A 25,735-nucleotide genomic window follows, 5' to 3' on the forward strand; every position below is an offset into this window, starting at 1 on the left:
AATTCATGTTTTTATTTAAACTTGCTATACATATTCTATAACAAGTTCAGCCAGAAATGTTTTCATCTATTTGTAATGCTATTAGACATGATTTAAATGGATAGCTTAACTTGCTATTTCTCTCAAAAAAGAAAGAAAAATATGCAAGTCTGTATTTTTTTTTATTGATGTTGCAGATAGTGACAGTTAAGTTTTTGTGGGTTTCTATATTTTTTCTAATTATTAAAATTTTAGAAACATTATCACTACTCTTTATTTAATTACAACTAAAACTATGCTGCTATTAAACCGATAATGCACTCATAATGGATTTGCTTTCTTTTCTTTTTTGGTATCATTACGTGCACATAATAGTGGTTAAAAATTCTTTTTCCAAATCACAATAAATTGGGGTTAACTTTATATATGAAATTTCTTTTCACAGCAAATTGAAAAAGTGTTATATTAATATTTCTATGGAAGAAAAACTGGTAGGTTTTGTATTTAACAAAAATTAAATATTTGAGAGTAAATACAAATCTGTATTTGAGAATAAATATTTGTAATAAAGTAAATGTTTGAAAGTAAAATACCCGTAAAGATTTGGTACTTTAAATAAATAATACATATTTGCCTATAAACTAAGCTTTTTAAAGTTTATTAATTGTTAATTATTTTGTAATACTTTGTCATTCTTTGGACATGTAGCACAAAGGACAAATCAGGTACAAAATCCTAATTTCACTCTCTAAAATAATGTTTTAATCATTTGGACTGAATTTGTAAAGGATTAGTAACAAATGGAATGAGATCAGTGTAATTGGTCAAACCACAGGAGAGGTTAGTGTAAATGTCAGAAACCTCAAGGGAGGTTTCTGAAATTATTCCTTTGAAACAGAGCCACAAACACACATTTTTTGTGGGAGGCAAACCTCCCACCCCACCAAAGCCTTAAGGGCTCTGTGCTGGCCACCAGCCCAAGAGCTGGTGGTTTTGGCCTCTAGTATGAATATATGTGAAATGTTATTTTTATTTGAAATATTAACCCGTGTCAACATAGTAGTGTCATTGGAGTTGTGGCAACCCGTATTCGTTTATCGTCCGGACCATCCATTATAGTTGCTTTTCAATTTTAGCTGTTAATGTCCCGAAATTGAAATTTGTGTTTTTAAATTCAAATTTTTGCATCTTTTCTAATCCAATTTCCCCCCTTGCTATAATGAAACGTTCGGAGACATTTAATTGCTTACGACACGCAGGTTGGCCACAATACTGTTTCCGTAGTCGTCCAAGTAAAACTGAAAAGGGTATGTATGTAAAGGCCAATGAAAACATGCTATTTTACACGCGCCGACCGTCACTGTAACACATATTTCCCAATTTGCAACCCTACTTAGAAGGTACAAGGGCATTGCACGCCCAACCTGGCCACAGCCGTCCAAAATGTCTAACTATTCAAATTTCTGACCGAAGAAAGACGCCTACGCACATACAAGGCCGCAACACTTAACGGCAAAGCTGTTCATAATCGCGGGTGGGGCGACAGGGATTTTGTAATAGGCTGCGCCGTCACAATATTCGTCCAAAATCCAACTACAACAGCCGTGCGATGGGCAGGCTCCATCGCTACCGGCCACCGCGTGATGAAGAACACTCGCAAGAACTGCTGGTTGATCGGAAAAGCCACATATCACACATTTTCCTTGCACAGGGGATAAATGTTGCAGAATCAATGTCGACAATTACTTGTGCTTATTTTGTCCTAAGTCCTCATTTGGTTTATACATATATAAAAATGGCTGAATTGGTTCTACATTAATGCACAGGAAGTCTATTCAATTTATCCTAGAGGGTCGTTAGTCGAAATTATGGAGTGGTGGAAGAGGCTGCCTCGTAAAGTGGCCGCGAAAGTTGTTAGTGCTGGGTTTGGAGATTTTCTGAGCCACTTGCCCGTGGCCGATAGAGATAGGAAGTTGTCTGTTGCACTTGCGGAGCGATGGTGGGACTCAACAAACTCCTTCCACTTGCCTTTCGGAGAGATGACACTGACACCCTTGGACTTCACCTGTATAACCGGTGTTGCAGTGGGCGGCTTGCCCATTCCGTGGGATTACAATGTTAGGGAAAATGCCAATTACATCAAGGAGCAATTGGGTTGGGTGCCAGCTTTTGCTTCTGCCGGTGCCATCAGAGTTACCGATATATTGTCATTCTACAAAGACAAGGCGATTGACGAGAACGACGACGTCCAACTGGCACATCTGACTAGAGTTTTCTTTCTATACATGCTTGGCCGCACTTTACTTAGCAACACGGCCGAAACAATTCACCTGTGCTGTCTGCCTGCGCTGGAGGACGTAGATCGTATAGGGGATTATAATTGGGGAGGGGCGGGGATGGCAACCTTGTACAGATTTATGTCCGCCGTCTCCCGACGCCTGACGAAAAGCCTAGGCGGCTACAGCTTCGTTTGGGAGGTAAGTCCAGAATTGCCTTCACTTTGTGTCAATTCGACATTTCCATGTTCCGTTACATAAACTTTTCTGGCAGTTAGTGTTCATCTCGAACGGTGGACATAATTTGTACGATCACGTGTAGGTGTGGGCTTACGAAATTCTTCATTTAAGTCCGTATAAACTGAAACAGGACGAGAGGGACGTATTGCCCAGAATGTGGCGATGGCGCTCGTGTAATAGAGCCAACCGACTATCACCGTCTACGGTCGAACATTTTCGCCGCGCAATTGACACCATTAACCCGGAAAACGTTAGTTCCCCTACTTAGAACATCCAATAGTTTCTACCGCCTAAGTGTTAACAGTTGTTATGAATTTGTTCCGCCTGTTGAACAAACCAATGTTACATCGCTTGTTAATTGTGTGTCATAGGTGAACTGGCTGCCCTTCCCTGCAATGGCATTGCCGAGTCGGTATCTCAAATCCAAGGAACTAACTGCAACGAGATTGCTTTTGGATGGCCCCATGGGAAGATTTTACTACCTGGGCGAGAGGGTTATTAGGCAGGTGTATGTGCAAAGCAACCTCCCCATCGGCCATCAGATATGTACAGCACTGATACAATTTCGGGAAACAGGCTACATGATGTGCTTCGTGGACTGCCCATTGCAAGCCTATACCCAGATCCCCCTCCATATGCTACGTATGACGAGTTTGTGTGCAGCAGGCTAATGAAACCAATGACTTCCTCCACGTTGGCACCCAGTGGGAAGGAGTGCGTAATTCATATATGTGACCAGTTGCCACTAAGTGAGGCCACAACACCGTCACTGAAACATCCAATTAATTACCCTCCCTGGTCTGTGTTGTGCATACAAACTGATGGATCACTGGAGCAAGAGGGCATTCACAGAGTTGGTGGCGATGTAATAGGGTTGCCTCTTCCATGTGCTGTTGGTGATGTGGTATGGCATTCTTCGCCCTGTACTTCACCCGCCATTTAATTTGCGCAATTTGTGTAAAATTAATACAGCCATCTGTGTTGTTTCCGCTTAGGTGCCTAGACACTGGTACGAGGACCTGCTTGTTCAGTGCTTAGGTGTCTTGGTACGAGGACCTGGGCCTGAGAAAGAAAGTCTTAGAAAAAAGTGCAGAAATATTTCGTTTGGCATCCAATGTGTCGGACAACTCACAAGTGGTGGACCAAAGGCTACATCAAATACAGGTAATTTTGGAAAGTGCATTAAAGCTCCAAAAGGGGACAGGGAAACGCTGCCTTCGCGGTGAACTTGGTGGCCGGAAATCCTGTGTTTGTAAGCGTCCGAACACAAGTGCCGGGACGCAAACATTTACGGATGAGCTTGGTAGAGCCAAAGCTCACGAATGTCAGGGAATTCATAATGCCAAAGACTGAGCACCCATGGCCCCAAACCGCAAACAAGGTTGTGTAGCCGGAGGAATGAGTATGCAAACTTGTTGCTAGTGCCCACCAACAAAGCTAAGCTGTGAGCAATCGCCACGTGTGTTGCGTAATTCTGATACAATTTTAAACTTGAACACGGAAAATGTTAACAGTTGACAGACAATTCCCACAACTAATTTATAGTCCTGTTCTTATTTTTCGTCTGTCCCAGATTGTTCTTCACCTACAATTGAAGTTTGCAGTGAAATTAAATATTTACAACAAAACAATTTAAATGGAAGTTGTTGTTATTATAAATCTATCACATTTAATGCATTACATTTTTCGAACTTATTTATATCATGACAGAAAAGCCTTTTGTATGAATGCAACTCCAACACAAGAATATGAGTTCAAGTTTGTGCAAACTAGTTACGTGAAATATTGTACTCCATTGGAAATGTACAAATGGTGTAAAAAAAATTAATCGTTTTCAGCTCTGTTTCGTTACTTTGTGCACAAGACACATTTCCCTTTTTCTTTCACTTCAACAACTTCCTCTGCAAATTTCCGAGACTAAGCTCCTACTGCACATTTTTCCGAGAGTAAACCCCCTCAAAGAAATTATAAATATCTATCTATAATTACATAATATATATAAATACTAATTAACTAATATTTTACACAGTTATAACGTATATAAGATATTAAATTAAATCATTTTGCAACCTTATATGCATAATAATAAACATATTTATTATTATATAAATTATTAATCTTACATACACATATATATTGTAAGGGCTAATTTCAGAAACATCCCCTGAATTAGCTTGTGGAAAAATGGGAAAACGGATGATTTATGGAGAAAAGGCATAAAGAGCTGGTGTTTTAGTACAGACCTGGAGTACTTTTTTTACCCGATACATAAGTAGGGTTTGAATTCACTGCGCTAGTTAACCAATTTTTCATATATAAACAAATTTACTAAAATTAAAATAGCGTATTTCAAAGTTGCGCTTCTATTTCGAAGTCAACTACTCTTAAACAGCTACTACTTAATTCATATAATGGAACAAACCCGTAAAGAACTGGTATATTATAGCAAACAATTTTTTTTGTTTACTTTACAATATTTCATTTATATTAAATAATTCAAAAAATGCTAGTTTTCCTTTCGTAAAGATGTTTCTGTAACGGCTTTTGAATTTTATTTGCAAATTTTTATGAAAATTAAATGATTTATAATAAAAGGTTCATACAAAACGTGGTACTTCATTCATGTAATACAGAAAAGCCATAAAGAGTTGGTACTTTATGGGATATTTCCTTTTAAAACTATTTTTTACATATATTACGTAGATAACCTACCATTTTTTTTTTCATAAGAAATTACTGTACCATTTTTTGAATGGCATTTCAAAAACATTTCTAACTGAAACAGCACCCACAATAATGGCACAAAAAAAATGTCTTACTCCCTAATCCAGCTTTACTTCATGTATTACTCTCACAGTTTGTGTTATTGTTGTTAGGCTTCATTAATCACTGTAGATTCCTTTTTCTCCGACTAAACGGTAATAATAAACCCCAACATCAGTAATAAATCCCAACTTCATACCATATATTTGTAATTTTGGCCTTCATGATGTCAGCTAAGGGACCCAATAACTCAAAGGCAAGGGAGGTCAGTCAAATTTTGACAACTTCAGGGGGTGCCAGTGAAAGTGTCAGAAATCTCAGGGGAGGTTTCTTAAATTATCCCTAATAAATATATTACAAACCACATTGTAATTGATAGTTATTGGCTAATTAAATATATTAGTACAAATGTATTAGTAAAGTTACTCGAACTAATTAATAATTTCTATTAGTAAATATGTATAATTAGTAGTATAATTCATAATATTAATTATATTACATAAATTAATGTACATATATAATACATATAACTAATAATACCATTGTTACTGGTGCACTGAAGAGACGCATAAGCATTGTGAGCAATGAAAATAGATGGGGAGAAACAGAAGTTACTGTTCCTACACATGAATGGAACGATGGGCAAAAGAAAAGGCGTTGGGCCTTACGGTCATTGGTTAGGATAGCAAGGCGAGGAACAAACAGCCCAATCGTAAAAGCAGTTTATAGCAGCAGCGTACGGCACCAGTTTACAAAAGCTGGGCAACTGAAGCTGATTCCCAAGTAGCCACTTCGGAAAACGTCTATCCCACGAAGAGATTTTGCGCAACATACGTTTCCACTTAATTTCGTATTTACAAAAAAAGGAACAAGTTTGGCTCGTCTAATAAACAATTTGTCAACTACTTACTCTCCTATTAACCAAGTGCAGTAGCGGTATTTGCTACAGCAGTGCTTACGACACAACCTTGACAGTCATGCATCTGGTGATCCTTCTGTGCATGACCCCTTCGGTGGAACTACAATGACTTACCCATCTACACCTAGCAACCTTGAATACTCTTCACCCCACCGATACATAACAAAACACAATCCCTAAAGCCGGTGTTGCTCTGTAACCTGTCTGTCGTCACGGCTGCTACTTCCATGCACAACCATACCATCTCTTTCAACCTCTGCATTTCACACCTAGAAGAATATATAATAGGATTTACACACGCAACAGCAGTGAAATAAGAACAACAAAGCCATTTACCAACAGGTACTGCATCAGTACAATGACTGTTTACTACCTTTCAGTGGCTGTGGTGATAACAGCTTATAATGGTCCATGACACATTCAAACTTACATTATTTACACTTCAATGGTAACGGAATCAAATTTTTTTAAACACCATACCCAGCTTTCCCCGCATTCACGAATACCTTGTAGCCTTCTCATGCTCAAGACAAATTAATGCGAAGGAAAGATACAAACCCTTCCCCTTCTACAATTTCGTACTTGTTTCATGGAAAGACTGCTCTTGTACCTCTACTCACCAAAACCTGCCTTATTTATTGCGTAACTGCAAACCGAAGCATCACAACAGTAGTGCCTCATCTTTCTCCTGGACTTCTTTGTTGGCCACCTGTGTCCCTTCCACCGCTACCGAATGGTTGTGGTACAAATGCTTGTCCTCTCCATTCGCCTGAGTCACTCCAACCCGTACCAATTTCAAATGATTTTTCCAGCGAGTCATCCAAACAGTTTTTCATATAATCATCATGAACTGCTGTGTTGTGAGAATTCTTTTTGTATGGGCATGTTCGTTGGTTGTGGCCTGACTGCAATTTTCAACCCATATATCACATGTCAAATCATTTGTGACTGCAAGTAATCACGTTAACTGAGCACAATGCTAACATTACACCACTTCAACTTTCTTGCATTGCCAATAAGTTTGTATACTTTGTATGCACTTTTAATTATGTGTTTATTTACTACTGTTGTTAATAAGAACGAAAAATACCCACTTCTTCATTATTACCTTCACTGTCCACTTCATGTATTTTATCAATTAACTACTGTATAACTACGTATGCAATTCCGATAGTACCTGCAATGACCACACTTTCTTTTCTTCTTTGCTTCTGCATGCTTGTGATCACCTTTAGACCGGGACACCCTGGGATCTAACAGCCCGAATGTTCTTCTACTTCTATCGTTCCTCACTCTTGAATCCATTGCAAATCCATCTCCCCCATATCCCCTATCAATCCACTTCTCCTTTAGATCCACAGAATGCTTGTCAAACATCTGTTGCAGGTCATTAAACGCATCATCCATGTAGGAGGCATAGTAACACATAGTATTACAGCTGGACTTTAAAGTGTCATATCTGGCCATTTGTGTCAGCTGTTCGTCTGCAACAAATGCTTTCATTCCATTATTAGTACAGTGAACTCCCTTTGTCCACCGCTTCGAAATGCATGCTTCTGGGATCCTGTTCATTCCTTCTACCACCATCACGCGAAACATGTGAGCACAAGGAATCCCCTTTGACTCGAATTTCATGCAAGAGCAGATTAGTTTCTCCATTGACCTATCATAATCCACCCTCCAACTTATTTCGTGTCCACCATATTTCGAGTAATAATATGTACGACTCCCTCCATCCTCGCTCCAGCCCTCAGAAATTAGAAGTTCTTGCCTGTTCAAATGCTTCCTCACCATGAAGAACACATTCCTTGTAAACACCTCCGCTGCGCTCCCCTCTAATTCGGGCAGGATTGTGGTTAAGACTGGTTTTATGTTTTCGCTTGTGTAAACTGCTTTGCTCTCAGTATGTCGAAGCCATGCTATTGCCAAATCAAAACTTCTAACGAATTCATATAGTCGCATTTTTTCATTCAAGTACTCATTCAAAAAAGCATTCATTTTCTCACACCTTTGAGTACTTCTCATACCTGCAAAAAAATGATCGCGTAAATAGGCCTCTGCCCATAACCTTCTCCTACGGTACAACTTCTTCACCCACTCATTCTCTACCACCCCACATTCATTAACCAACCTAGCCCACCGATCCTCAAACTCAAGAGTGCTACACTTTCTCGCCATCAGGTTATAGAACCTGTTATTAAACTCCTCGCAGCGAATATTACTCCGTGCATTTCTATGCAAGTGCCACGAACATAGCCTGTGACAAGCATCCGGGAGAAGATTCTTTATGGCTCTTCGTATTGCACTGTCCCCATCTGTCATCACTGCTACTGGCTTTCTACCTTTCATAGCCTCTACAAATGTACTTAGCACCCATTCATATGTTTCAATCCTCTCATCTGATAGCAGTGCACAGCCAAAAATAGTACTGTTCAAATGGTTGTTTACCCCTGCAAGTACAACTAGTGGCTTGTGGTATTTATTTGTTTTGTATGTTGTATCAAACACCAATACATCTCCAAATACACTGAAGTCCGCACGAGATTTAGAATCTGCCCAAAACAACCATGCCAATCTTCCTTCGTTATCTACATGATATTTATAAAAAAACATGTCATCGGCATCCTTCTTCGCTGCCAAGAACCCAAGTGCCCCTTCTGCATCGCCATTAAAAATATCTTTTCTACGTTCCTCGTCCATTCGGTTATACAAATCCTTAATGCAAAATCCCACGTTACTATACCCTCCGGCTTTGATAACAAAATGTTTCATTATCTGGCATATTCTGGCCCCAACCAACTTTAGACTTTTTGCCTGCGCATATTCTGCATCGCTCACTTTTCTATGCGACCTAATGTGTTGCACACTTGCCTCTGATGCCAGCGGGTGATTGTGCTCCATAATGAAACGTGTCACCACATACTTTACCGATTCTATGTCATATTTCACGCGAAAGCAAGCCCCACACCCGGTTCTTGTGATTGGTTTTGCTTCTCTTTTCCGGTCTTCATAATTAAACCACTTTTCATTCCTGTAACCTTCACAGCAACATACCCATTTTCTAAATCTTGAAATGCCATCTGCATCTCGTTTGGCATTACTTTTACGAATCCCAAATCCGCTTAGTTTCGCATACAAATTATAGAATTCCCCAGCTTCTTCTTCCGTGTCAAATGTTAATTTCATTACGTCATCCACGCCTATTGCGCCCACCAATTCATCTGCCTCCTCATCTTCGTGTCCTCCTATTGAACCACCGCTTTCTTCAATGAATGTGTCTCGGTCACACTCAGGTTCTTGGTTAAGGTCAAATGACCTTAACCTGCCGCAAACATCCAACGCCATTTGATTAATTCTCTGTTTCCTGCACCATGTCATGAGTTGAGTTTTAAGCGCCCCATCCTGCCCCATAGTTACAACCCCTGTGTGGTTGTTCAATGTTTTTTCTAACCATGGTCGCTTAACATTTTCTTTTCAGCCTCCCCATATGCTTTCGTTTGTAACATAAATACTGCTCGTCTACTAATGGAACAAAACATATATACACGATCATTTCAGTTAACAAACCATACTTTACCTCACAACTTTCACAAAATGCACCCGATAAACATTACTCTCACATTCATATACACAGTTTTTATAAGTGTGGCTGATGCAATTATATCAACCTTTAGCATAAAATACCACTATCGACATGCATTTTCATTAACACCCACAAACTCAACCTCTACTGTGTGTTTCTTTAATTCTTTTCACATAAGCATTCGCAATGCAGTATGGGGGCCATTATCCATGTCCACACGGCCATCCAAATCACTCTGTTTTAAGACTTTAGTCCTGTTACAACGTCTTCTTCACGTCTTCACTCATTTCTGCTTAATTTCCTTTACACAATTTAATACAAATTAGAGGACCAACATTTCTTACGTACGTACACAAAGCTCGGTGCACAAACAAACTACGATAATATCCCGGTTTCGTTTCATCTTTGTTCGAAGACGCAGGGTCTTACACCCCGTATTTCGTATTCCTTATTCCTCTATCATTGCCTCTTACAAGAACTGTAGAAATCACCCTACTAGACGTACTTTACTCGTTATTCTAATCCATTTTTCAAAGTTGTGGACAAAAGTACTCACCTTTGATTTCTCTGCTTCTGTTCCACGCCGCTGCAGTCTGTCACCACAGCTTCGGAAGGGCCTTCCTCAGATGTATCTACCGTCACCGCCTGCGCCTGAATTTACGCCAGTAGACACCACCTCTTTACCAAATTTTTGCCTACCATTCCGACCTCGCCACCTGTCTTCAAACACACGCATCACCGCGGGCCCCAACATGGCTCTGTGTTTAGTACCTAATACGCTTCCTCTTCGGTGGCCCCACCATGGCTTTGTTTAGTACCGCTTACGCTTCGTCTTCGGTGTTTTATACAACAGAACCGACACCGGCGTGTTAATTTTTATGCTTTCCGATAAATTATTTTTTTTTCAAGGAAATTGGGTTCTCCTAACTGTCTGATGGACGAAAGCCGTAAAGAGCTGGTCGTTTATAAGACAACCGTTTTAACTACATTTTATCCCATAACCCAACATTTGTATTTAAGGCACGTTGGGTACTCTGTCATTGTAATGGTTGAAAGGCACAAAGAGCTGGTCTTTTACTCACCAACGGGTTTAATTGCATTTCATCCGATAAATCAGTCTGTCTTTATGGCACCTTGGGTATTATGTTGTTGTAATGGAAAAAAGCCAAGGGGAGATGAAACTTTTGAACTGAGACACACGTTTGAATATAATAATGGTCCTCAAAATGGATTTAATCTTTAGTTGTAGTCCAGGAAAGCCGTAAAGAGTTGGCTGTTTATTCAAAAATGCATTTAAATATGATATTGTTGCATTTATGCAATCGCTAACATTTGTATTCAACGAAAATGGGTTATTCCGTTGTTATTATGGACGAAAGAGTTGAAAATTGGGGTTGTTTTAATAAAGTTACGGGTTTATTTTTACTCCTTAGCCCATTATATTTATGTTAATTCCGTTTCACCCCAATGCATTTCCAGCTTGTGCAGTACGCTACATTTCCAATGTCCAAACCGCGGTTATAGGTCATCACTTCCTTTTCTGGAATTATTCCCTTTCGTCGTCCGTACTTGTCAGGTTGCAACGTGGAGGCTTCTTTGCCATATTATTTGCTTTCCACACGTGTCTTCCAACTTTGTGAATACACTACAGAAATTATAAAAAAAAAAAAAAGAGATACATGGGTTTGCATGAACTCCATTCCAAAATTAGACTGCCAAGTCAAAAGAAAAAAAAAAGGAAAAGAATATGATCACAGGTTCAGTTTTTTGAAGACCGTACCAGTGATGATTACCGACAAAATTATCCGAGCTGAACCCGGACAACAAAATGTAAATTAAGGCAAGGGAGACTTTTTGAGTACGACATTTTACAAATGGTCCCAAACTAAGCTATTGAGAATTTGGAGGGACCTAAACTATCTTCGGAAATGTTTCGGGAAATCCTGAGACAGGAAATGCAGGCAAGGGAGACTAAAACTACCAAAATCTGCACTTCTAACATATTACTGACCACTGAGTAATTGATCAAGTGTGCAGATACTAAAATCCACAGGTCTGTTTTTTGAGTGAAGTCTTGTGACTTTGTACTCTTTTTTTTTTTTTTGTCGCAACGATAGAATTTTGACAGGTCGTCAGCCTGTGCAATAATAAAACCTGCTCAAACTAAAAGTAATTTTAGTAGATAGCGGTGAGCAGGGTCGAATCCACAGGGACTGGGAGTAATTGTTTCTTTTCAAGTTCACAATGACAAGGGGGTGTTTTCACTGGAATGGAACTAAAAACAATTAAACGATTTAACTAAAAATGAATAAATAACTAGCACAAATATAACAGGAATTTAATCAGGAATAAATAAGTTCTAGCCAAGGATGCAACTACTCAGGCACAGTCCATGTATCCGATCATTGATGCAAGAGAGGTTCACTTAATTTATTAATAGACTAGTTATAGCCATCGAAGAACTCTAATGACCAATTTTTCCTTAATTTATAGGTGACCAAGGTACGACCATTAGTCACCCCTAACCAGAAAAGTACTCCTAGGTACGACCGTAGAAATTAATTTTCCAATTGCATTAATAACCAGAAAAACCTAGCCCTAATCAATAACACGCTACGAGGGTTATTTAAATTAGATTGCACGCTCCCCTAATGTGTAAACACACCAGTTGCCACTAATATTAATCAATCAAACAATTACGGATTTAATTGACTAAATCGGCACGAGATTAATATATCCCATTGAACATCGGGCCCTTGACATCCAATTAATAAAATAATCCCATGAAAATTAAATCAGACAACATGCAAATATTAATAGATAAAGGAACACGTGAAAACTAATTAGATCTCACAGATTTTCGGGACTGCGCCATCGAGTTGACCCTTGACTAGATGGAAGACTTAGCCACTCCGCATAATTAAATCACCACACGGATTAATAGATTGCAAAGGCATTGCGTTTTCTATTAAGAAGCAAGGAATAAAAGGTGTTTTTCCCGTTGAGGAATATCGTCGAACACCTGGCGTGTGTCAGAGGCCAGTCAGGAGAAAGAAAAACTAAAACTAAACTAAAAGACTAAAAACTAGAGATGTCTTCTTTTCCTACGTTATCCCTATTTAAGAAACAAAAGAAAGATAGACTAAAGCTATCTAGGTGGTCCCCACACATGTGGATAAAGCCTCCAAAGTACTTCTTGTTCCAAGTCTCTTTTACGTAGCTTTCTTTGAAGAGCCCAAAATGACTTATAGCTTTGTGGTCCCCACCAATCCAAGGGCCCAAGGATTGAAGCCCTTAGAAGTCTCCATATTCTTCATAAAATCCCTCCTTTTTGGTAGTTTTCTGTTTCATTCCTGGAATTAAGTCCAGACACCAAATATGAGTAGATATCAGCAATTAACACAATATTTATCAGGGATAAAAGGGAAAATTAATAATAAAATTACTAACAAATTATACCCTATCAAATTTCTATAATCTAATCTAGGGAGAGAGGAAGGGGGTTCGGTGTGAGTACAGACTCCATCGATGAAAGTTAATTAAAACCGCCACAGAATGTGGCAAATTTTTGTGGTAGACAGGGTTCGAACCCATGACCTCTTTGCATCACCAAACCTTAGAAGGTTTGGGCTCTGTTTTAAAACTCGGACTGGACCGGCCGGTCGAACCGGGAACCGGCCAGGTAGCCGGTCCGAGTCATATTAAAAAATTGGAAATTTAAAATCCGGTCAAAGCCGGTCAAAAATCGGGTTTGACCGGGAAAAAACCGGTTTTTCCGGTTCAACAGTAATTTTTTTTAAAAAAATTCAAACTTTTTAATATTATGTTTTGACCCCCTAAATTGTTAAAACTTATTGATATACCTCAAATATTTGATACTTTATAAATATTGTCCTAAAATTTGATGTTATTTTTCAATTAAATTCATAATTTTAATTCTAAACTTGTTAATATTTATTAAATAATACAAATTGCTACTTGATTGTTCTAATTTCTTTGTATTTCTTGTTAAATATATTTGAAACATCAAATATATATGAATATACCTTTATTAATATCAATATATTATTAGATATTATATATATAATATTTTAATTTTTAAATAATTTTTATTTATGACTTCATCCGGTTCGACCCCCGGTCGAACTCATTGACCCCTGACCCCTGATCTCGGCCGAGTCGCTATCCGGTCCGGTTATGAAAACATATGGTTTGGGATGACCACTGGACCAAAGGCCTTGTGACTTTGTACTTGGATGGTTTAGTTCATGATTAGCAGCATGTGGTCCTGAAGAGCAGTGCTTTGAAAACCGGATCGGACCGGCCGGTTCGACCGGTTGAACCGCGAACCGGCCATGGCACCGGTCCGGTTCAATGCTAGCTTTGACTTTGCCAAGAAACCGGTCAGACCACGAAAACCGCCGAACCGGATTTGAACCAGTCATTTCCGGTTTTCAAGTTTTTTTGTTTTGCAAAATGTAGTTATCAAGATTTGAACTCAAGACCTTTGTAATAGAAGACCAATGTAATAACCGTTGCACCATCATATCTTATTAGTTTTTTTTGATAACTTATTTATATAAAACAAACACTCATATTTCTTTTGTTTCATTTTCCTTATAAAATCTCATCCTCTCATGGCTCTTTTTTTTTTAATCTTCAACTCTTTCTCTCTCTCTCTCTCCCTCTCTCTCTCTCTCATTTTTTCTTTTGCCACTCATTTTTTAATCAAACCTCTTTATTTTTAATTTATTGATGTTTTCTTCCATCTTTTAATTTTATCTTTGTCCATTAAATTAAAAAAAGTTAAAAAAGAATTATTTTTCTTTAACCCAATTTGTTTAATGCCACAACCACTCACTTTTATCTCATTTTTTGTTTCTCATCAAATTTGCATTTCTATTTTCAATTCTCTTGATTTCCTTCGAACTCCAAACTTTCTTTTTTAAATTGCAATATCTAAATTTCAAAAAGTAAATTAAAATTTAAGTTCACAATGTCTAAATTCTCATAGACGTGAATTTTGTATAATTTCAAATATTGTGATATTTTTGGATTGGATTTAAGATTTTTTTGGTAGATATAATTGAAATTGAGATAAAATTTATTTGTTTTTAACTTATAATTTAAAAAAATTATTTTTAAAAATCCAAGTTATTCGAAAATAGTAAACTTTTCATCATATAAAGTATTAAATTATCCATTACATGTCTTATTTTGTGCATACATATATTTATATAAATTATTTTTTTAAAAATTCATTGAACCGAGGTTGAACCGGTCCGACCGGTTGAACCTCGACCCTTTCACTTCATCGGTTCAATTAACGGTCCGGTTTTAAAAATATTGCTGAAGAGACGAAGACTCATGGAGTGGACTTCACCAATTGGCATGCTACAGTCAATTACATGGCCCAGATTGATATATTCAAAACATTTTTCGTGGAAAAAAAAAGGGATTAACTAAAGCGATTTGGCACCAGAGCAGGAACTCACATTAACACGGTTCATCAAAGTTGTGCTTATCTTGAAACCAACGGTCATTGTTCTGGTAGTAAAATAAGTTGTTTCGAGGTTGTGTGCTAAGTTAATCAACATATATATTAATGTACAGCCATCATTTGATGATTAATTATAATTTTCTTCTTTAATTTGATACTTTAACCTAGGAACCTAGTTTAACTTGCCACTGAACTCATTAATGAGTTCATTAAACATAAACAACAGACTTCTGAAACTAATTGATTCCGAAAAGGGCAAATAAAACATTTTTGCATAAGTTGAATTGCCTGTCTTACGAATGGCCAATGTGCTAAGTTCAGGGCAAGTATACCTAGATTACAATTTACAAGTGGCTGAAATTAACATATTTACAGTGAATTTGGTCTATTTCTATACCAACAGATCCATATTTATAGTGGCTTCGTAGAGTCCTCAGATCAATTTAATTTGCCATTCGTGAATCATAAACACAAACTCCAAACTCTTACATGTACAAATTGGGTATAATTTATCTGTGAGTTCTACCAACTTTCGTGGTGTCTTCCAAGATGGTACAATGTAATTCTGTATTGTGTCCATGTCCACTATCTGTACATGGTTTGACAAATCAAGCATAATCTGTTACTATAGTCCCATGGTCCCTAAAAAGACAAGTCCCAGCTCTGGGGCCAAATCTTCTTAATTAGCCCTTGGACTTTTGCTTTGAAGAAGCTGGTTAATAAAAATTGGCTGTCATCAACTTTTATAAATCAATTCCAATTACCAAGACAAATCCTCCCCTAACCAGTCGTAGTTATAAATTTAAAAGCAAAAGGTCTAATCAACAGAAACTGTTGTGAATGTTTACTTCCAAATGCTAACTCGATAATAACTAGAAACTACTGTTGCACTAGTTACTTTGTGATGTATTATATTATTGTAGAGGAAATGAAGGAAGTGCAGAAAAAAAAACTCGCCAAAACACAAGACTAGCTCTCTCTTTTTTTCTCCTTACCCCACCATTACAAGTCATTCTCAAAGCAATTTCCTGACGGATTCAAAACACAACTTATGGAAAACACAGTCAGGCGTAGACTTGACTCCAAACCATTTATCCATACAGAGAAAACTGCTCTTTCCCTCAAACCTGAATTATAGTGATACAGTAACTTTACTACATTATTATTATCACTTTATCCCTTTAATTATAGTGATGTAATCGCTTTACTCCCTAATATTATTTTCTAGATATTTTACCCCATCGTTAATCTAACCAGTATGTTCAAAAAATTTTAAATGTATTTACCACTTTTTTGTATATAATTAAAAATAAAAAAAGTTGGAATGGTTATTCTTCCTTTTTTTCACTCTAAGAGTTTAAAAAACACAAAAATTAAAGAGTTTTCTTAAATTTCTTTTTTCACACTTATTCATACTAGGAAAAAAAAAGAGATAGGAGAGAAAGAAACAAAAAAAGTTGGATTTTGCCAGGAAAGAAAATAAGGAAGAATCTAATATTATCATATTACTTTAACATCATCGGGATTAGGGTTGGAATTGGGTGGTAGACTAAAAGGCAAAGTAATTTTAAAATAATAAAAACATTGAATTCTTTCTTATTTGTATTTTTTTAAAAAAAAAAAGATTGAGTTCTCTCTCTTTCTCTGCCCCCTATCTTTCTAATTTTTTTTCAATATTAACAAGATTGCCAAGACGAAAGAAATTAATGTTTTAACTTTTTTTTTCTTGATACTAAAAAGAAGAAGAGGCACTCTAAATTTTTTATTATTTTTATACAAAGAGGAGGCTACTTTCTTCTAAAAATTTTAACTTCCTAAATTGGTTTAATAGCGGAATAAATTATCTGAAAAATAACTTTAGCGGGTAGATTGATATTGAGGCTATAGTTTTATGGGGGGTAAAGTGATAATAATTTTAAGGGCTAAACATGTCTTTTCACTTCAATTAACAGACTCCATTAAGTTTGACCATTAGTTTTGAGGATAAAGTGACTAAAAAGTAACGTTCAGAGAAAAATTCATAATAGCACCAAACATTAAGGGGTAAAGTGATAATAACCCTTAACTACTAGATTTATTAAGCAGTTATTCAAGTAGTTAGTCTAGACTATAATAAAATTTTTCATAAGTAATAGAGTCTATTACTGCCTACCGCAGTTAAGGTTCTTTGCCAATTAAATTTGCAAAAAAAAGTTCATTATGGAGGGAGATTTACAATCAACAATAAATGGCTGAGAGCTATGAGCTGGTATTACGATGATATTATATTTCACTTGCCATAGCACTAGAGTGTCAATAGTGCCGAATCAAACCACTGAGCTTAGCTCGGTGGTCAACAGGGAGGGACTCCTTGGGCTATAGGTGGGGAGTTCAAACCTCACCTGCAGCAAAAAAAAAAAATCCAAGGGAGTGTCATAGCACTCTCTTGGTCTAGTCAGATCTGCATACCTACTAGCCTCTGACACACAAGCCTTCTTAGGCTCCCCCTTCCTATAGTGAGTTGATTTTAGGCAATCCAAGCCCAGCCATATCAAGCTTGGCGGGTTAAGAAATCTAAAAGTTTTCAAAGTGAGCCAGGTTTAGGCTATGAAAGGTTCAGCCATGTCTAGTCTCGGCCCACTTTGATATGTTCAACATTTTGTTGATGTATGCATTTCTTTAGCTAAATCCTATAGTAATTTGTACATCTATAGGCTGTAAGGTAGCACATAAAGGACATATATCAATGTAAGATAGTCATATAAAATTCAACTTAATATAGCCGGAGGAGTGAGTGTAAGTGAGAGATTTCGAATTCGATACATTCCACTTATACTTAAAAAAAAATTTAATCAAGCCAATTGTAATAAAAAATTTTATTTAAAACTTTTCATTTAGTGATGTATTTTAATCTATTAGTAGATCAATTAGAGTAAATACTATATTTTTTCATTGCATCATTGAAATTATGAGAGATTGCTTGTTAAATCCATAAAATTAATGAAATTTCAAATTTAACGATTGTAAAGCATAAGTGAACTTGGACCAGCTCAAATTCACCATGTTGATGAAAAGGAAAGACACGTTTCGAAGGAAAAATCCAAGGACAAAGACAAACGGCTACAAGGCTATGTTAAACTAACAATTTGACTAGTAATAACAACACCACTGCAAAAGATCGATCTCATGAATTTGCCAGAAATAGTTAGATATACTGCTCGCTGTGTTAGATAACATAATAGTTTAAGAAAAAAAAATATGTACTGGAGCTCAATTGTAGAAATTATTAAGTTAAACTGAAGATCAAATCCACCACACAGCTTTCACTGAAAGTACTACTTAGTCATCCATCTGCTCTATTTCTAAAGCAACAGAGCTACAGAGGGGTGCCGTTGACTCGTCAAAAGAACTACTATCGCTGCTTCTTTGCATGGATATGGGTGAATCTGGAGGGTAAAACGACGGTTTAGGAGGCAACCTTAGACCACTAGCATCACCTTCAAGCATTTCTAAGACTTCTCTCATTGAAGGACGATCCTCAGGTGTCATCTGTATGCACCACAAGGCAATCAAAATTAATTTTCGTGTAATTGTCTTTTCTTCTTCAGTTGCATGATCTCCAATTTCCATTTCCTCCACCTGATCGAATTTGTCATATATCCATGATGGGAAGTATATTTGACTTGAATGCTCAGCCTGTGCATCCACATTTCTCCTCCTCCCAGCCATCTCCATTAGTAACATTCCATAGCTGTAAACGTCTGCCTTGTGTGAGACTCTTCCAATCCTTTTGTAGAACAACTCCGGGGCCATGTAACCTAGTGTTCCTCTCACAGCAGTAAGAGTTGCAATACTCTTTTGCATTGGGTAAAGTTTTGCAAGTCCAAAGTCTGAAACTTTTGGAACAAAGTTCTCATCAAGTAAGACGTTATGCGGTTTAATATCAAAATGCAGAATTTGCATATTACACCCCTGATGCAAGTATTCAATGCCACGAGCAACCCCCTTTGCAATCTCACAAACTTGTTTCCAACTCAATGGAGAACTATTTTGACAGTCTGAGAAAATTAACTTATCCAGAGAGCCATTTGGCATGTAATCATACACTAGAGAATGTTTTGAGGCAGTAACACAAAATCCCACTAACCGAACCACGTTCACATGGTGTATTCTTCCAATAGTTGCAACTTCATTGATGAACTCTTGACCATTAGCTTTTGACTTGTTCAACATTTTGACAGCAACAGCATCTCCACTGCGCAATTTGCCTTTGTAAACCATGCCGTAGCCTCCTTCGCCTAGTTTTTCTTTAAAATTTTTCGTCATTGTCCTGATTTCTCTATACGAGTACCTAATGGGCATGAGTCTGCTGTTTGTCTGTAGGAAATCTTCTATTATATCATACCTTGATAAATGCCTCCGATGCCACCTATAAAGCAGGAACGCAGACAAGATGGCAATGCCAAGGACACTTTTTGCCGTAATGAGTAGAACTGAAATCGAAGAAGAGAACAAGAAGACTTAGCTATGATTGACTTCTAGTATATATATATATATATATGCCCAATGGATAGAGTTATCGACTATAAATCAGATGCCTTACCGCAAAATTTGACAGCAAAACCCACGCCAGCTGCTTATGAAAGAAAAAAGGTTATAATGGAAATACGGAATTAGAAAGAATCCGACTGATTAAGAATGGTTTTTTTGCACACTAAAGAAACAAGTTTACTCACTTCCGAATGTATCAACGCGGTGGAAGATTGCTACTACTAGGGGACCTACATCGCCCAAGGAGAAAAGTCAAAGTCAATGTCCAATTGGAGACTTGAAAATGAACTTTTATTAATTACTATTAATTCACCCTCATGTGTGTTCCAGTTTCAAATCACAACGAGAATAAATTCCAATGAGAATTCAATAATTCATGTGTTTGTTAGGATCATAAAACAAATAACATTTCTAAAAAAGTTAACCGACACTGCTGTCTAAAATCCAAGTATTCTAATTTGACTTGATTTCATATTTAAAAAATCAAATGAAAAACTATGTGAGAATATACACAGCGATAAAGACAACTAGTAAAGACGAAATATCAAGGTTTCTGGTACTCTCATTCCCCAAAAAAGAAAAATAAAAAAATTCACGTAATTAGTTTCCAAATTAAACAAATGATTTAGGGGAATCGGAGCGGGTACGGTTATGTACCGTTATTGTATTTCTTGCATATTTTGATTGTAAACACCAAATGTCATAAGATTTATGACAGCTTATCTAAACGCAATAACTGAACGCAATCATACCAAAAAAAAAAAAAAAAACCTGTCTTTAGTTAATGTCATGTGCAAACTAATCAAAGTAGTGATATTTGGTAATGCAATTCGTTACATGAATGATACATTGAATTTTGGCTCAGTCAAATTCAAGAAATTTACTTGAAGCTGGAAAACGAAAGGGACTTTTCCCAGAATTGACTCAGTCAAATTTCATATTCTACTCTCCTTTCTTTTTTTTTTCTCGAGAAAAATGAGTTACTAGCAAAAACTGGGGCAAGAATTTCGCAATTAAAAGGAGAATTTGGGATAATCTAAATCCACATTTTGAAAGTCTAGACCCATACCTCCAATGCATGAATCAATTCTACTTTAAACATTTACACTTATATGATGTATGAATTTGAAATAAATGGCCGTTAACAATATTTTGACTGTTAAATAAAAATAAAAGTACCTACTACCATATTTAGCCTCCAAAGATACCACTGCATACCAAAGAGTGGAGTAAGAATTGCACTATTAAAAGGAGAATTTGAGATTGGCTAAATCTACACTTTCTCAATCTAGAACCACAACTCAAATGCATTAATCAATTATATTTTGAACATTATATTAAGACCTATTTAGTGTATGAAATTTAAAATAAACGGTTGTACTTATCAACAAGATTTGGTTGTCTATAATTAAAAAAAAAAAGAGAAAGAAAAATGAATAGCAGTACTATCATATTTAGCCCCAAATGTGCCACTTCATACCTTAACTTAAAATCTTCCAATATACGGTAATTTGCCATTACTTTCCCAAAAAGAAAGTTTCAAGCAGTAGTACTGAATACTTTTTAAAAGATCATAATAATCAATCATCAATCACGATGTTAATAAATCTTCAAATCAGTGTACTTACAAAAAAACGATTTCTTCCTGAGCTCCAAGGCTTCTCCCCAACGGATCTCAAAGCCATTAGATAGAAGATTGTGGATGTCTTGAAACGAAATATCTCCTGCTGATACATTAGGGAGACACCGCAGGTCTACAGGAACCATCTTATAGACAGTGCACGACTCTTCAATATCAGATGCCACCACATTTTTGCCCACCACAACATAGCTGTAATAATTGGACGGTGCCGAACCTGTGCAATAATAAATACCTGCTCGAGAAAAATACAGATTTTGTATATAGCGGTGAGTAGGGTCGAATCCACAGGGACTGGGGATAATTCGTTTCTTCTAGAGTCCAAAGTATGGGGGGTTTTGGATTAAATGCTAACTAAATAAATTAACTGCAGAAAATAATTAATTAAAAGAAAATAACTAAGAGAAACTCTAGCCAAGGATACACTTCAGAAATGGTTCATGCAACTGATCATTGATGCAGAAATAATTCCAACATTTAGTAATAGATTAGTTATAGTTGTCATGCACGCGATAAACAACCAACCCTTCCTTAATTTCTCGATAGCTAAGGTACGACCATTAGCTATTTCTCTAACCCAAAAATAACCCTAAGTACGACCGTAGGATTTAATTTCTAGATTGCATTAAGAATTAGAAAGGCCCAATCCTAACTAACAAACACGCTACGAGGGTTTGTTTAAGTTAGATCGTATATTCCCCTGACATAAACCCAATTACGCCAGTTGCTACTGAGATAGAGATAACGAACAATTACGGATTCAATCACCCCTATTTAGCAAAATAGCCTATATGAATAATTAAATATTGCGCATCTATTCAATCACTCACATGAGCTATAGCAATTAAAAGCAGGAAACATATAAATATCAATAAATTAAGGAAACAATTAAAATAAATTAGATCTCACAGTAATTGTTGAACCAAATCTTCAGTTGTCCCCTTGACTAGAATTGAGAGGTTAGTCCTCCATTAATGGAGAACAACCATGCGAAAGAATAAAACTAAACTATGCTAAGAGCTAAGCTAAAACTATTGAATGATCCCCCTTCTCTGTACGTTTTGCCTCCTTTTTAAAGCCAACAATGACTCAAGTTATCTAGTGGTCCCCACGGATTAGAAGTCAAGGAGCAAAAGAATTGGAGCCCTGCCGAATTGCTTGTTTCCTATTGCCAGTAGAGCTCTAATCTCCTAATCAGCAAGCAAATGCAGTCTGTCTCTTCCTCTCCTTGTGGGCCCTCTTCCTCTCCTTGTGGGCCAGGTCGATGGAGCCTTCTTGAAGTCTCCCACTTATGGAGCAAGTCCCTACTTTTTGGTAGTTTTCTGCTTCATTCCTGAAATTAAGTCCAGATACCAAATATGAGTAAATATTAACAATTAAGCAATATTTGGTAAGGATAAAAAGGGAGATTAATAATAAAATAACCAACAATTAACACCCTATCAATTCCCCCCACACCTGAATCATGCTTGCCCTCAAGCATGGGAACAGCAATTGAACACCAAAATTTGACAATGGCTACTGCTCCAACTACCGTATTGCCAAGATGCCCAAGAAAAATAAATATCAAGCATCACAGGTCAATATCCAAGAAAAATCAACCCGGTTAGCCTCTAAACCACCAACTTCTCCAATTTAAAGCAAACTAATCTAAGAAAAAGGAATGGTTGCTCACATTTATCAGCAAATGGTCCAACTATTAACCAAAATCTCGACATTAAGATCACAAACTGGCAAGCTGACTTATTCACATACTAACACAATCTTTATTTTATTATTTTTTTCTTTTTGTTTTGTTTTTGTTTCTTTTTTTTTTTTTTTTTTTTTTTTTTTGAGTAACAAAAGACTTAGTCTATAGCCCTTAGAGCCTTTTGACGCGAACTCCAACATTTGATAGATGGAGGAGCCCGGTTACTCAGCTCTAATTGCTACGGGACCACGCACTCATAGCAATTACTATCTTTTGACGCGAAAATCAACACTTTAGGTGAAGATCCCCGGTTACTCAATAGTAACTACTAGCGGAGTACAGTCAACTCTTATTTACAACCATATAGCACGATATCTAAAAGCAACACAAGATTAACAGCAGCCAGCCTCAAATTTCCAGACATAGAGAACTAAAATTAATAAATGGACCAATTCACATGAAAAATGCCAACAATCATTCCCTATGCCTAGAAAAGTTAACCAAAAATTGGAAAAGTTAAGCAATTATTGATATTCACCAAAGAGATGTTCCTAAACTCAACCACATCAACTTGATACCTTTTTATTAACAAATTGGGCAATAGTAGAATTAGAGACAACAATCCGGCATCAAAACTTGGTATTCATATGAAACTAATCACTAGAAAGAAAAAGAAAAGAAAATAAATGAAAGATAGGCAAAAACTAACTAAAAATAAAGGAAAAGCCCCTAGAAACTAAAAACAAAAATACTAGCACCACAACGATCCCCCCCCACACCTAATTCACTCATTGCCCTCAATGTGATAAATAAATAGTAATAGCAAGGCGAAGGGCAACGGAACTTCCCTGAAGTCGTCAAAATAGGGGCGGATCGGGCGGGAACTGAGGAGCAAGACCTGCATGGTGCATAGATGCTACCAAATTCTGCGCCATGTGAGGTTCTAGGTGTCCTAGACCTAGAAGATGACCATGGCCTCACCATTGGTTCTAAAGATCACTCCACTTGACAAGAGAGAACAATGGCCAACAAATAATGGAAACAGGAAATTCAAAGCAATAAGAATTGAAAAGCCAACCCCATGAACAAAATGCACAATTCAATCACCCACAGATTAAATCAGACCCCAATACTTATAGCAAATGCAATCAATAAGTACTTAAGGACCCCATGTAGTCAAATTCAGAATTAAGGCCGTCCAAAGTGCAACAACTGCTCCAAAGATGTAGGTACCCCACAATACCAGAACACAGCTCCCAACAATGCACCAAAACAACAAACCGAACAACTAAGAGTGGTGCTAGTGCTAATTAAAATAACAAATTGCACCAATTGGACACGAATTCAGCCAAGATCTCAACAACTGGTTTCAAATTGACAGCCAATGACCCAATTTAAATTCCAGCAACAATCGAACATTATTTGATCAAATTTCAAGAATTTCAAGCAATCACCGCGACCAGTACCACTGGTGCATATACAAGAAGGGATGAAATCAAACGGCCAGCAACAGCAGCAATAACAATGGGTAAAAGATCTCAACCAGTACCACTGGTGAGTCACAGGGAAAAAAATTAAATTCAATAACAAACCCAACCAATCAAAATGCACACTGTAGGCACCCAAGGTTGAGACAAACGTCTCAACAAAGCATCAATTATAGGCACTAAGCAATTAGGGTCCCAACGTAGTCAAGCACAACAACAAGTCAGCCCATCAATTCAATAAATAGCAGAAAACACCCCCACAGATAGCAACAATCAAACTTAATTCTGTCCAAACTGATTCTGCAGAAATTACCCAATGAATTTAATTGCTCGAAACGCCCTCACAGAAAACCAACCCCAAAAATGTGCAGGAGAAACCCCAAATAAATCAGCAGATGATAAATCAAGAAAATTATCCCAATTGCGAATCAATTCTAGCAATTAGTTTCTAGAAATTGCGAAGGGGGAAGGGCAAACAATACCTCCACCTGTCAATTTGGACAGGTGGCGCAGGTGCGGCGAAGAGGAAAATGTAGAGGGGGGGTCGCCTGCGCGGTGGAACTGGAGGCGTCGGCTGCGGCGTCGAGTGGCGATGGTGGCGTGCTGCTACTGCGCCTGGGGGTGCGCGCAAGGAGCTCCGCTGCTGCTAGTGGCGGACGAGATGAAGCTTCAGGCGGCGGCGCGCGTCGGCAAGGTGGAAAAAGGTGCGGTTGGTGAAAGGCAAAAGGCTCGCTGGCTGGGCTGCGCGCTGGTGGAGGCTGGTGGTGACCGCGAGGGGAGGCCGGAGCTGGAGGGAGGCGCTGCGATGCGGGCTGGTGGTTAGCCGCCTGGTTGCGCACGAGGTCGCAGAGCTGGTGGCGGCTGAGCTGGAGCTACTGCAGTGGTGGGAGCGGCCGTGAGGTGGAGCTCAGGGCAGGACAGTGGCGCTGTAGGCCGCGGCGTGCCGGTGGTGCTAATGGCGGTGGAAGCTGAGCTCACGGCGGAAACTGCGCGCGAGGAAGAAGGGGCCGCGGCGCGCTGGTGCGGTGGTCGTGGATGAGAGAGGCGAGCGGCGTACCGGGCGACTGAGCGGCGGACAGCGACAGCGTGCGTAGAAAGATCGGCGGCCGAAAGAAGAAAAGAAGAAAAA

At 37.8% G+C, this 25,735-nt stretch overlaps 2 protein-coding genes across 2 annotated transcripts; both read right to left on the bottom strand.

The window, feature by feature from the left end:
- Window positions 1-6,175: 6,175 nt before the first annotated feature.
- On the bottom strand, window positions 6,176-9,588 carry LOC113774474 (protein FAR1-RELATED SEQUENCE 5-like). The gene is made up of 3 exons (XM_027319001.1): window positions 7,355-9,588; window positions 6,378-6,446; window positions 6,176-6,266 (listed from the first exon to the last, which is right to left on the bottom strand). Exons 1-3 carry the CDS (start codon window positions 9,586-9,588, stop codon window positions 6,176-6,178), a joined length of 2,394 nt encoding a protein of 797 aa, XP_027174802.1.
- An 8,990-nt stretch (window positions 9,589-18,578) lies between these two features.
- Window positions 18,579-19,741, bottom strand: LOC113774475 (rust resistance kinase Lr10-like). The gene has a single exon (XM_027319002.1). The coding sequence runs from the start codon at window positions 19,599-19,601 to the stop codon at window positions 18,579-18,581; it is 1,023 nt and encodes a 340-aa protein (XP_027174803.1). The 5' UTR covers window positions 19,602-19,741.
- Window positions 19,742-25,735: the final 5,994 nt, after the last annotated feature.

The sequence above is a fragment of the Coffea eugenioides genome, chromosome 6, assembly GCF_003713205.1.
Source record: "Coffea eugenioides isolate CCC68of chromosome 6, Ceug_1.0, whole genome shotgun sequence".
Classification (NCBI taxonomy): domain Eukaryota; kingdom Viridiplantae; phylum Streptophyta; class Magnoliopsida; order Gentianales; family Rubiaceae; genus Coffea; species Coffea eugenioides.

Coding starts and splice junctions, on each gene's coding strand:
- LOC113774474 (XM_027319001.1), bottom strand. CDS start 9,588: ATGGGGCAGGATGGGGCGCTTAAAACTCAACTCATGACATGGTGCAGG. Junction 6,447..7,354: donor AGAAAGTGTGGTCATTGCAG/GTACTATCGGAA, acceptor ATATTCTTCTAG/GTGTGAAATGCAGAGGTTGA. Junction 6,267..6,377: donor GCAGCCGTGACGACAGACAG/GTTACAGAGCAA, acceptor GTTCCACCGAAG/GGGTCATGCACAGAAGGATC.
- LOC113774475 (XM_027319002.1), bottom strand. CDS start 19,601: ATGCCCATTAGGTACTCGTATAGAGAAATCAGGACAATGACGAAAAAT.